At 36.5% G+C, this 13333-nt stretch overlaps 1 protein-coding gene across 2 annotated transcripts in view; it reads left to right on the top strand.

The window, feature by feature from the left end:
• PTPN3 (protein tyrosine phosphatase non-receptor type 3) overlaps window positions 1–13333 on the top strand; it is a gene marked incomplete at both ends in the record, with an annotated part of 157927 nt that overhangs the window by 132151 nt on the left and 12443 nt on the right. For both annotated transcript variants that reach the window (XM_082280592.1, XM_082280591.1), the window contains 6 exons: window positions 562–618; window positions 6615–6771; window positions 8527–8681; window positions 11277–11367; window positions 11627–11688; window positions 12542–12688. In XM_082280592.1, the coding sequence (XP_082136718.1) occupies window positions 562–618; window positions 6615–6771; window positions 8527–8681; window positions 11277–11367; window positions 11627–11688; window positions 12542–12688 (669 nt within the window). The remainder of the gene's footprint in view (window positions 1–561; window positions 619–6614; window positions 6772–8526; window positions 8682–11276; window positions 11368–11626; window positions 11689–12541; window positions 12689–13333) is intronic.

Here is a 13333-nt window from a genome sequence, read left to right as displayed (position 1 = left end):
TTGATAATTGAGTATTGTAAATGTTTTAGATTCCCTCACTGAATTTCCATTTAAGCAGAGTATTGTAAATTAGCCATAATATCAAAATTAGAGCACAGTTTGATCTTTTCCCCTTGGCTATTTATTGGTGGGGCAGCAATAGAATGTGATGTAAAGAAAGTAAGGAAGTGCAGTTGTTTGGTACTTTGATCCTACCAGATTCCTTGCGCACTTGTCACAACATCTAAGAAGACTCTGCCTTGCAAGTTCAAGTGTTAAATTAGGCTTGCTTCAAGCACAGGGTTACAATAAATGTTTCATTTTATCTGTTTATTGCCTATTAAAATGTATGGCCAGAAAAAGACACCCAATCTAGTTTACTGGAAATTGGTACACTTAAAGACACCACAACCCACCCCCTAATTCTCTATTTACTGATGAAAATTCAGTCCTACCAACTCTGTCTATGATGACACAGCATAAAAAATTTATATAGAAAGAACAAGAAGTGATTACTTGTTTTAAATGCTGCTTATGCTTAATGATATATTTATGGTTTCTGTTTACTTGACATTCGTCTAGGGTGGAGTAGATCAGAAAATGCCACTGGTGGTATCAAGAATAACTCCAGGATCACCTGTAAGTAAATTTTTGAGGCCTTTAATCCCTTCCATTGTTACTCCTTCCACCTCTCAAAGGTCTGTACACATAGAAATTTGCACACCTATAACCAGTATGAGATAGCAGCAGAGCTATTCTCTTTAGGTATTGGTTTAACCAGTCGTTTTAACCAGAGATTAAAAAATCTGGAAGTGTTAGCCAAACAAGATACAAGTAGAAAGCATATTTGTGTTCTCCTGTCATCTCAAAAAGTGCATCCTGAACTGCAAAATTCTTGGTGAGGGGCAAGGACTGAGGATAAGGAACACCATTTACTGAACAAGTAAATAATTTGGGTCCCTACACCCTAGAAAAAATAGCTGGTTTGAGGGAGTTGTTGTAGGGATCCACAAGATTAGGAGCACTGTGAAAAGGGAATTCCAGCAGAAATATAAGCTACTGAATTAAGTTTGTGAAGGTCAGGTTCTTCATGTTTGGTGAAGTAGTTCTTCGTGCAGAAGATAGTAGTAGACCTGTGAAACTCCTTGACAAAGGATGCTGTAGTTAAAACAATTTTGTATGTGGTCAGGAAAGGACAAATACTTGGGGGAGAAAACCTGTTGTTATTGACTATTCAAGCCACAGTAGTCTGAAGAAATCCTTAGGGCTAAAATTATTTATAGGATTGGAGAGTACTTGGTGGGAGAGAGGGAGCATAGAGAGGGAGCATATGTTTGCTCTGTTGCTGTTTTGCCATATATTTTTTGCTTATGGAAATACTTATAAACTAGGTGCAATGTTTATAAGAATCAATAGAGTCATTTAATTCTTCCATTGAATTGTGAAATACTAATAGGAACATAAAATCTTTTTTAACTTTTTTCTAAATAATTGAGACATACTTATATCAGATTTTTTTCACTTGCCTTGTTCTGTACTATATTTCCTAACTCTCATAAAATAATTTCAGTGCAGACTTGTTAGGAAATATTACTGACTTAATCCTAAAAATACAGTCACTCTGAATCTTCTGACTCTTCTGAAATTTGATAAGCAGTCACAGGACTGATATCTAAATTTCATTATGCAAATCAAGCTAAAACAAATTGCTTGATGTAGTGGTTTGGTCCAAAATACTCATTGCTGTTTACCTTCTGTAAGATAAGAATTAGGAGAAACGCAAAGCAGGTGCTAAACTTGAAAGAATATAAAGAAGTTTATTAACAGACCTAAAAGGAGAAAAAAAAAATCATACCACACCTTCAGAACTCTTTTCCTCCCCCCACCTTCCTCCCTTCTCCCACTGACAATGTAAAAAGACAACCCTTGAGATGTTCAGTCTGTTTATCACTTCCATAATAACCTTGTCCAGTCCATTTAGGAAGAGGAGTCTCTCTTGCTCATGCTATGAAAACATTTTCACAACGAGACAGCCGCCCAGGTTGGTTCTCTGCTTGCATGTGAGTCCCTCCCCCGACTTGCAGCTTTTCCCACAACTGCTTTCGAGGGTCCACTCTTGAAGGTTTTTGGGGTACAATTTTAAGATTGAGCCGTTCAGAAATAAAAGTTCTCTTCACCCATTTCTGGGAACATTTCATCTCTAAGAACAGAGGCCCTTCTCCTTCCCTGGGAGCAAAGGGTCTTCCTCATCTTCATTGTTAGGACTATCTCTGGGAGCATCTCTAGGAACTGAGGTTTTCTCCTTTCCTGTGTGGAGCAAAAGTCCTCATCTGGTCCATCTCTCCCTGTCCAAACTTCTCATGAAATTACAGCTGCGTCAGCATCTGCCTATCTCAGCGCAGGTGCTGAGATCACAAGTACAAGTTGAACTCTCCACCCCCCATGCCTTCATGAAATTACAAGGGATACTCTGATAGCTTCACAACAGAATTTCAGCTCTAAGCATCTTCTCTTTCTCCTCCCTCAGGTTTTCAGCTCTTCACAGCAGTAAAAGGGTTAATCTCACCTAGGCCTTGCAGCTGGAATGTCGCTTATCGATGGTGGTCACATGATCTCTGCCAGACAGTGGTGCCGATTTAGCTGAATCTTGGCAGAACTGGAGAGGGGGAGCCGAGCTGCTCCGGCTGCACATAGCAGGGCTGGGGGGCAGGGGGGGGCGTGGTCCACAGGTGGAACAGGTCCATGGCTCCAGGATGGCCATGGCCGGCCCGGCCTGGCCCGAGCAGGGCCTGGGCCATGCCCGCTGGCTCCCCCCACGGGGCCCGCAGCCACCTGTCCCAGCAGCGGAAACGAGACAGAGAGGCTCTGCCTCGGAGTTTCTATTCTTAAGTGTGGATCACAGAGGCAGTCACAACTTTAAGTGGCTCAAAGAATTGTCCATATTCAAACTGGCCAGCTGATAGGTTCTGTTAGGTCACAGAGGAAGCTGTAAGCACCCCTTTGCAAGAACATCACTTCCAGGACTATGCTTTGCTAACCCATGACACTTGAGAAGTGATTTTTTGGTCACATTTATGATTTTTGGCCAGACTTACACAGTTCATAGTACTCCTTTATGAACTATAATAATTATTTGAATAAAAGTTTGCTACAAAATTATAATTATAACTTAAGTGTAGGAATTGAAAATAAAACAGTCCTTAAGACATTTCATGGTCAACCTAGCAAATATTTTAAGGGTGATTTGAGATTCTGAAATTATATAGGGCAAACAGGCTCATTCCCCAACCAGAGAATGAAAGATGTTTCTCCAGAAGCGGTTGTTTCCTTTGGCAGATTCAGATGGTCTTCTGGAAAGTATTGATCTGTATTTTTTTCTCTTGGATTGGAAAAGGACTGGACTTCTAACTTTAAACACTTAATTGAAGTGTCTCCCTTTGGTGTCATAGGCATGGACAAGAGTGACCAAGTAGCTCTCTAAGCTAGTACACCATGAAATGAGCAAGTTACCAGGATCACAGAAAAAATTTGAAACAATTTTCCAATATAACACTCAGCAGCAGTGTTAGGGAAATCATGTCATGTTATAGCAAGAGGAAAAAAATATACTTATTTTTAGATAATAGCAGTATGAACATTGATTATACTGCTTTATATAAACAAAATTTCTCTATTTCTTTACTGTTTGATGAAATGTGGCTGATATTTCCAAGTTCAAATTGAATCATCTATGGAATGCATTTTTATATTATTTTAGCTCAGTTATGCCTTGCCTTCATTGCTACTATTTTAACTTGCTCTAGATTCACTCATTACCCTGTAAATTGTCTTCAGCGCTGCTATTTGGTAATACTATTTGCTCAGATTATTTCTCAGGTTTGTAGGTCACCTTTCTCCCACTTTCCTACAAAATGACGTGCATTTCTTGTATAGGAGGGGAAACAAATCTACTCCCCAAAATAAGGCAGTATTTTCCTTTACACATCCTAAAGTTCTTTTTTTTAAAAACCCTCTCTAGTAAAGCTGCAATGTAGTATGCTGGGAAAATTGTAGGACAGACTAGCCAAAATTGTTGTGAGAGCACATTTTAGTGAAGGAATAACCATTTATTGCATCTGTTTGGTTTTGCTGGTTTTTTTTTCTTAATTAAGAAGTCCTATACTGATTTTTTTTTTTACAAACAGTGAAAATGTCTTCAAGTGCTAAAGAGGTCATTATGGTTTTATTTAATAGAGCTTTTCATGGGGAAAAAAGCATGCATGCTTCTTGGAGCAATAGAAGGTGATTAGCATAAAATGACACATTGGGTGTATCAATAGGACAGGGAGGCTTTGACATAATTAATTGTCTGGAAAAGCTCAGTGTCTGAAAAATCTACAAATTATGTTTGCATAGGAGGAATTAATTCTCCTTTGAGATATATTTTATATAGTTAGATGATTCAAATAAGAAAGCCGAGTCATTAACACATCACGTGATTTACAAAGTTTGTTTGAGCAAAGATATTAGTCTCCATCTGTAATAAATACTAATAGCAGCTGGCCAAGAAATCGAAAATATAGACAAATGTGGGAGCTCGGAAACCATTCCTTCCAAGTTCTTGTTGACATTTTGACTCTCCTACACTGACCTGATATGGTCTTTAGATCACCTATCATTTCACCTATTTATATTTCAGAGGGAATAACTTAATATTATTTGAGAGAGATTAAATTATACAGTCATTCATAGTTACATTCTTCAGTCTTCCCTTTGTAAATTGTACAATATATGGCAAGGGTGTTCTTAGGGAGCTGTGTATACCTAGTTAAATCAGTGCTGAAGGACATCATGGCTGTTCCTAATTCCCATTCTTTTTCTGTTTACATTTCTTATGAATCATTTTCAATCTTCCCTATCCTTCATTATTTTTTTTCCTTATTTCTATGGAAAAAGTTGGGAAAAACTATTTCTTCTTTAAATTTTTAGTCAGCTTTTCTGCATGAGATGTTTTCCTCCTGCATGCATCTTTCTTTTCTCTTGCTTCTTTCTCTTCTTCTTTGTCTGTTTTGTGGCACTAAGACAGGTCTTAAGTTTTCTTTCCTTTTACTTTGTTCTCTGCCACAAATGACTCCCAATTTATTTTCTTCATATTCTTGCCTGATTTTTTTTTTAATTTTACATTTTTCTTCTTGTTGATTTTTTTCATTTATTTCATTATTTTATTTCATTTCTTCTTTCCATCTCTTATTTATTATTTGGTAATATCAATATGTTAGGAGCCATCAGTGCAAGGCATAATCAGGATTGGATCTAATTTTAATGTCTTGTTCACACTCAGGGTTTGGTGATAGTTGTTTGGTAGGGCTAATTATATTGAATGAATAAAGCTCAGGGAACCTGTGCTGGCTGTTAAGGAAATACAGGGAACACTTATGAAACAATAAAAGCAGTAAAGGTCTGTGTCTCATTCATACAATAAATAAATGAAGTTTATATATCACTCTTGTGTAGCTGAAGACTTCCTAGACAAAATAAAATTAGGATAGCAATGGAAATAAAATTGTTACATTACTTTACACTCAAAGGATGTAGAATCCTGCACATTCCTATTAGAGAATCACAGAAGGTTGGAAGAGACCTGGACATCATCTTGTCCAACCCCCTCCGCTCAAGAGTCACCTAGAGTCAGTTGCCCAGGACCATATCCAAATGGCTTTTGAGTGCTCCAAGGTGGGAGATTCTACAATATCTCCAGGCAGCCTGCTGGAGTGTTCAGTCACCATAGCAGCAGAACTGTTTCCTGATGTTCATATGGAGCCACCTGTGTTTCAGTTTGAGCCCTTGGCCTCTGATCCTGTCACTGGCACCACTGAGAGCTTGGCTTCATCTTCTCTGTGCCTTGCCCTCAAGTATTTATGTACATTGCAAGATCCCCTTGAGCCTTTTCTTCTCTATGCTAAATACTCCCAGCTCTCTGAGCCTTCCTTCATGCAAGAGCTGCTCTAGTCCCGTAGTCATCTTTGTAGCATCATCATCATATCCTGGCCATAGCTTTAATTGCTTTGTGCTGGACATAGGGCTAAGCATACTGAGGTGTGTGGCAGAAAAATAGCCAAACAAACCCTGGAGTCCAGCAGTTAATCTAAATATAAACAAGAATCTACAAAATAACAAAGATATGAAATGTGTATGGATTTCTTTGAAATTTAAAAAGTGCATGCCTGGGGAATGTCATGTTACTTAAATCATGTTCATGAAAATCATATTTGGACTTCTTAGTATTCACTGCATAAAAATGAACTGAATTATTTTATATGCTCAAAACTCTTTTTCCAGAAATTCAGAGGTTGTTGAGGCTTGGAGTCTGAAATACAGATCTTTGAGAGCAATCTGATGATGGCTGTTTGATTAACGTGAATTCCTTTTATAGCTATCAATATGCTGTTTGAACTGTTCCTTATCGTCATGGAGAGCCTTTGAGGCATGCGAGCTTTAGAGCTGAATCCTTTGATAGATCTTCTGATACAGAATATGAAACTTTGTCAGGAGAACTGTGAAGACTTTGCTTACATGATGTACTTAATATCCTTATACGTTCCTGCTTGCACAGATGGATGCGATGACATTAATGTGTTTCTTTGGTCTTGAAACAGGCTGATAAATGCATACCAAAGCTGAATGAAGGTGATCAGATAGTATTAATTAATGGCCGAGATATCTCAGAGCACACACATGACCAGGTGGTCATGTTCATAAAAGCCAGCAGAGAATCTCACACAAGAGAGCTTGCACTTTTGGTCAGGAGGAAAGGTAACTGGGCTAATTTTATTCACTTCTAATATTTTTGAGACTGTTTCTCTTATGCTTGTGTTATACCCTCTTCTGTTTGCATAAACATGTTCTTGGTGCACTTGGAATAGGTCTGTGGAAAAAGTAGGTCTCACTAAATTCAAATTAGTAGTACAAGTAGTTTAAACTATATAGGTTCTTACCATTGCAACAAAGAATCTAGCAAGTTAGAATTTCTTCTTATCTTTTGGTCTAAAAATCTATGAGAATAAATAGTCCCTTGAAAGAGTTTTTTGGGTGATGTGGGGTGTTGGGTTTTTTTTGTAAATAAAGGATAATTTTATGACCCGCCCCCCCCCCCCCCCCCCCCCATTTGCAGGTTCACAAAAACTCATGGGCTGTTCCCCTGCACAATTATGAGACGAAACAAGTCAAATAAGCCACTCCTCACCTTATTCTTACAGTAGACATTTTGTGACAGTATTGAGTTAAACCTTTGCTGGCTGCTTGCAGAACTGCTGCCTGCAAAGAGGAGACAATACTTGAAATATGCAGGGTCTTAAGCCTGTAAGTTTAAAAATGGGGAACTCATCCAGCTTGGCTTTGTTTACTCCCTATTTAAAGACCTGTAGATCCCAAGAGCTTTCAGATGAGGTGAAACTCTTAATTTATTATTTGCTTTCCTTAAGAGGTATGGTAAGACATTAGCACCCACAATTACACGGAGTTTCTGATTACACGAAGTTATAAAAATCTGAAAGGTTTATGCATTACTGGGAAACAGGAGTGAATGAAACAGCCTAAGTGATGTACTTCTGTAACACTGGCTTTATTTAAAACTTACTGTGTTTCTAGAAAGACAGATGGGCTCTTTATTTCATTTTCCACAGGATTTATGCAGCATTTAGTTTTCCCTTAACTTTTCTAGTTCCCTTCCAACTTACAGATAAGAGAAATCTGCTTTTATCTAAAGATAACCTGTGGCCCTAAACCAGTCTTTTTGTATAGGCACGAGTATGAACAGCTCCCCATTTTCTGAAGTTTGGCAGATATGAACTGTTCCCATCACTGCAGAGAATAACCACAGCTGGACACATTTGGTGATACAATACCTTTCACAGGGACAGAACTGCTATGCAGATTACTTCAATTATGTTTGTCATGTTCTGCAATGTGTTAGCAAGGAATGTTGTAGAAAACAGATTAATAATTTTTTTAACTTTAGTTCGTTCCTTCAATGTGAGCATAAGAAATTGCAAAAGATAATTCTGTGGCTTCTCTAATGGCAAAGGAGTGTGATGTAAGGATTTTTGCATTTGTTTTGCTGTTGGAGGTCCAAATGTATAAAAAAAAGGTTTTTTGTAGAGATATTCCATTAATTATGGCCTATACTTTTTTAGGTAAAGCTCCCTTGTTTTTTACCATGGTCGATGTTGTGTTTCATTGGCCTATCTAGCAGTTCATTCTGTAAGACAAGGTTGCAAAAAACTCCTTGTGCTTGGAATTCAAGTTCTTTGCCTTCATAAACAGGCATTTTGAATTTTTCTTTCAGAAGATCATAGGGACATTTTACTCTTTTACTATAGTTTCTACAGTAATATAGTACAAAAAGAAATGCAATTAAATGTGTTGCTATTTGCTTTCCTGAGGTTTAGCAAACTGTTGTTATTTCAAGCTATTTTTTATTATTATTAGCTTTATAGCTAATTTTTCATATCTGTTAAAAACACATTAATGCTGTATGTAATGGATTATAACTTTGTACACATCTTTCAGTAGTGAAACCATTTGTGGAGCCCAAATCAGAAGATGAAGCTGATTCCCACACTGTGCCAGAATCTATTCTTCCTGCTGGTGGTGATACACTGGAGGAGTCTATGGAGCAGCTAAGAAGAGGGCTAGAAAGCGGCACTGTCCTTATTCAGTTTGAGGTAGGTAATACTCAACTCTGTAATGCTGTTACCATAGACCAATAGCTGTAACCAGTGTGCAATATAGGGGTTTTAATTAATTGTAAATCTCATTGTTCCTGATCAGTCTTATCTCGAGAGCAACAATTTGACTTGCCCGTCAGTTTCACACTTCACTACTTAGAATAGGGAAGAATGAATTATCAGTCTTACACAAAATACCATCTGTGGAGAAAAATGTATTTGAATTAGTGTGTTTCTGGCTCAAGTACACAAAGTTCACTAAATTAGTATTTTTTCTGCAGTTGTTAATTTATTGAGTAGAATAGTGGGATTTTGACAGAGGTCAGTCTTGTACTTTATTTCTTTTTCTAGGTTCTTCAATGTATTAGCAAGGAATGTCATAGAAAACTAATAAAATGCTTTATATTTTATTAAATTAGTTCCTTCAGTGTTAGTAAGAAATTCCAAAGGATAATTCATCTGTTTCTCTAATGGCAAGGGAGTGCAGTGTATGTACATTTGTGGTTCCTTTATTGTTGTAGATTCAAACATTTATAGTAGCTCTGGATAAACCCTAATTATTATGATTTATAAAATTGGCATTGAGTTCTGGAGTAACCCCTTCTGTCACTGAAAACTTGTAGAACAGCAATAAAAATTTTCCCTTTTGGTATTTTTTCCTTCACTGCTTTTTTTAAAGCTGTAGAATTTAATGGTAATGGCTGAAGAGTCGTGGTATTGTTTATTGCAAAACCACTCTTTTTATGAGGTTTGCTTCTTTACACGATTTCTGAGAATTAAAATTCCCCTGTTTTTAAGGAATTGTAGACAATGGTTCATAACTGCTTTCTAAAATCCACAGCACTGGATGCAATGCAGCAATTACAATGAATCTGTTGGCTATTGAAGCAGTAACTCAAAAATGTGAACTGACCTTTCAATACTTTCTTAATTGTCAAATTTGTTGACTCAATTTTTGCACAAATTTTCTGTAGTGAACATCATAGGATATTGGATCCTTTATTATATTCTGATATATGATATGATGATATTCATACGATATTTGATCCTATATTTTATCTTTTTTTTTATGGCACTATTTATGAAAGGATATTACAGAGAAAGCACAAAACCTTTTTGAAATCTAATAAACTAGGGGACAGCTTAGTGGCCTTCTTGCTTCGAGTTCATTGTTTAGAGATCTTCAGAACCAGAGGTAATGGCTGTGTCTCCTCATCAGCTTTGGTGACTCTCAAACTCTCCATTCATTTTAGTAAAACAGTAACTAATTAGTAGACTGTGAATAATCAAGTTTTTCCAGATATCTACCTCCATTTAATCAGAATTTGAGTCTGTCAACAGCAAGTGACTGTTTGCCAGGCAACAATGAAGCTCGAGAATGGTTACTGGACTTTAAATTATTCTTCCTTGTCTTCCTGAAAAAAGCAGAAATTGCAACCTGGCTCTAGTAAAGTGGAACTTGACTTATAACAAACAGAAGTTTTTCCATTACATATATTATCAAGTTCTCTTCTCACATGGCTTGTTTATGTTGTATAAGTTAAAAAATGCAGTGAGCTGTGATACAGAGTTTTACAGTCCAGTAAATCTCAGTAGAATAAATATTTTTGTGTGTTGCTCTTTTTCTCTCGACGAGAAAGTAGGAGATTTTAGCCTCCTATTTGTTTCATTCCATTTTATGTATGGAACAATATTCAAAATCTTCATTAAACATGTAAGATGTAGTGAACTCTTTGGTAAGTGTTCAGTGAAGGATGTAAAACTCTGGCATAGCCACGTTAATAACTCAGTTCCTAAGGTGCTTTTCTATACATTTAATATATACAAAAGCTATAGTTGTATAATTACAGTTCTTAATGTTTTGTTATTGTTGTTTTTTCCTCTCTGTACCTTTTTTTTGTCTTGTTTGATGTACTTAGAAGCATAAATCATTAGGGTTTGAAAAGAACTCTAAGATCATAGAATCCAATCATTAACCTAACACCAACTTCACAATTTTGGTTACACACACATTATATATACCCTATTTCATATCTCCACGTTTACTCCAGATAAAGTTTGCTACATAAGGGTTGGCCCAAAAATGAAGAAGTCAAATGTTAAGAAATTGCGATAAATTGAAGTTTTGGTTTTTTAGGTACTTGCAGGTTTGAAATGGATGGGTTTAGTCCAGAGAATAAATTTTTTTCTGAAATTTTTATACTATACTTGATTTCAGAATATAAGTCTGCATCTATTTTTTTGTTCTGATGCCATTCATTGGTCCCTCGTTCTACCCTCAACCACTGTTGTCCTTCTGGTCTGTGATTTTATAAGCAAAAGGCAAACTTGCACAGTAACAGTTTTTATCAATGATGCTCACGTGCTGTTTTTGGTTTTGTTTTTTTTCCTAGATGGATAGCAATAACATAAATTCTTGTCACGTTAAATACAAAAGCCTCTCAAGTGAATTCTGGAGAAGGATAGGAAAAATATTAAAGAAAATAAGGATTTTTTTTTCAGTCTATATATATATTTGTGTGAATGTAATTAGTGGGTGTATTGCATAATCACATCCCTCAAAATCTTATAATTTTTCATTCTACTTTGCAGCAACTTTATAGAAAGAAACCAGGATTGGCTGTTACATGTGCAAAGGTACCTCAGAATATGGACAAGAACAGATACAAAGATGTTCTACCTTGTGAGTCTTAAGTACAGTTTCTGCCTATTTTGCGTTTTAAAATTGCTGTATTGAACTTGCTGATTAAAGATTTCATTATATAATTGAAGTAATGTAATTGGTCATTTTATTTTTCTAAAAGGTAATTTATTCTGGTTTGTATTCTGCTGTTTGTGTCTCTGCAATTCCTCAGCTTTTTTTTTTTAGCTTAATAGAGGGGAAGCATGTCCCTTAATTGCTAATTTTATTCCGTTTTTCTTGTGTGTGTGTGTGTATGCAGATGATGCCACAAGGATAATACTACAAGGAGATGAAGATTACATTAATGCAAATTATGTGAATGTAAGTCATACAGAGACCTGCATCTACTCACTTACTATATTACTAAAGCAGACTAAATTTGGGTCTTTTAGGGAATAAGGATATTTTGTTTTAAATTTGGGAATTTGTAAATGTAAAGGATGTTAAGTTTTATAATGTAAAAGATTGTGTTTGTTGGGAAACAAGTGACCATCCTAACATACAGTGGGTGCTACCATGTGGAAATGTGCAGAGTCTTTAACCAGTAACAATTGTTTTATTTTTCCATATACTTCAAATGCTGAGGTTGTCTCCATAAAAGTAAGCCTCTTTCCCTCTAGAACCATTTACAGCCTATCAGCTATGCTATGAAGGATCCAGAAGATAAACCAGATCCTTGGCTTCCCTAATCAATCAAGTGCAGGCTGGGAGTCAGGGAAAAGAGGGGAAAATGAGTATATGTTTGTGTCAGATACATAAGCTAAGCACCTAAATCACAGAGTCAATTAACTTCCTGTGTTTAGTATCAGGCAGTAAACAGCTTTTGCTAGTGTACCTTTGGTGCATATACCCTGCCATCATTCCTTACTAAATGTTAAAGAAAATTTAGAAAACTTTGCAGTTTCAAGTTTTCAAGTACATTTTCACTATTAATCTTCTATTCATAGGTCAGCATCTAGAACTATAGAATCTGTGCTTTACATCTGTTTTAAATGATTTAATGATGTAAAAATGATTTAAAAGTTTTTCACATAACTAATTGTGATCTTGGCTGTCTTATTACTTTTTGCCTTAATCGTCCCTCAAAACTTCCTGTTTGAATGAAATGCTGAGTTAAAATAGTTCTTGAGTAGTGAGAGCAAACTTAAGATAGGATTTTTCTTTCCCTCTGTAGATGGAAATTCCTTCTGCTGGCATTGTGAACCGGTACATTGCTACTCAGGGGCCTCTTCCGCACACATGTGCACACTTCTGGCAAGTAGTGTGGGACCACAAATTGTCACTGATCATCATGTTAACAACTCTCACCGAACGAGGACGGGTAAGTGCCCAGGTTCTTTGCATGCTGAAGAAATGTACTGTACCTTTGAACTTTTTTTCCATTGTTATGGTTAAATAACCCTAAAAGAGGCCAACTTACTCTGTTGAATCATCCTTCTGAAGGCTAGGCTTTCTGAATTACTTGGAGGGAAGAGTTAGTCCTCATTCTGCTTTTTGTTATGCTGCTTTGCAAACAAACCAGCTGTCTGCATTCACTCTGTTGTGCTGATCAGACAGGTACTACGTGCTGTTACTTTTCCCCCTGAGTATTGGGCTCCATGTGTCAGTTTCTCTCCAAAAGATTCAGCAAATGTCTGAAAGCATTGAGTGGGTCGAGCAAACCTTGTAGTCCAGCTGTAAAAAGAAGTCTGCCATCGTGGTATTTACTAGCGATCAGAATTTAGCTTGCTTATTTTTATTTACATCTCAGGTTCTTTCCTAGAATTGCTCTGATAATTCTTCTAATTATGTTTAGATAAATTCTGTCTGTCCTTGAATTTTGGAATAGTATAGTGAAAATCTGGTGTATTTTGACTTAACGTGTCCTTTGTAGTTTTAAGATAAACTTTTTAGATTAAGTGGAAGGTTTTAGAAGCTGAAAACACAACAGTTGGATTTTTTAAGAGGTGGAGAAGGTGATGACTCC

The sequence above is a fragment of the Coloeus monedula genome, assembly GCF_965178545.1.
Source record: "Coloeus monedula genome assembly, chromosome: 1".
Classification (NCBI taxonomy): Eukaryota; Metazoa; Chordata; class Aves; order Passeriformes; family Corvidae; genus Coloeus; species Coloeus monedula.
This window is presented reverse-complemented; position numbering and strand designations above follow the sequence as displayed.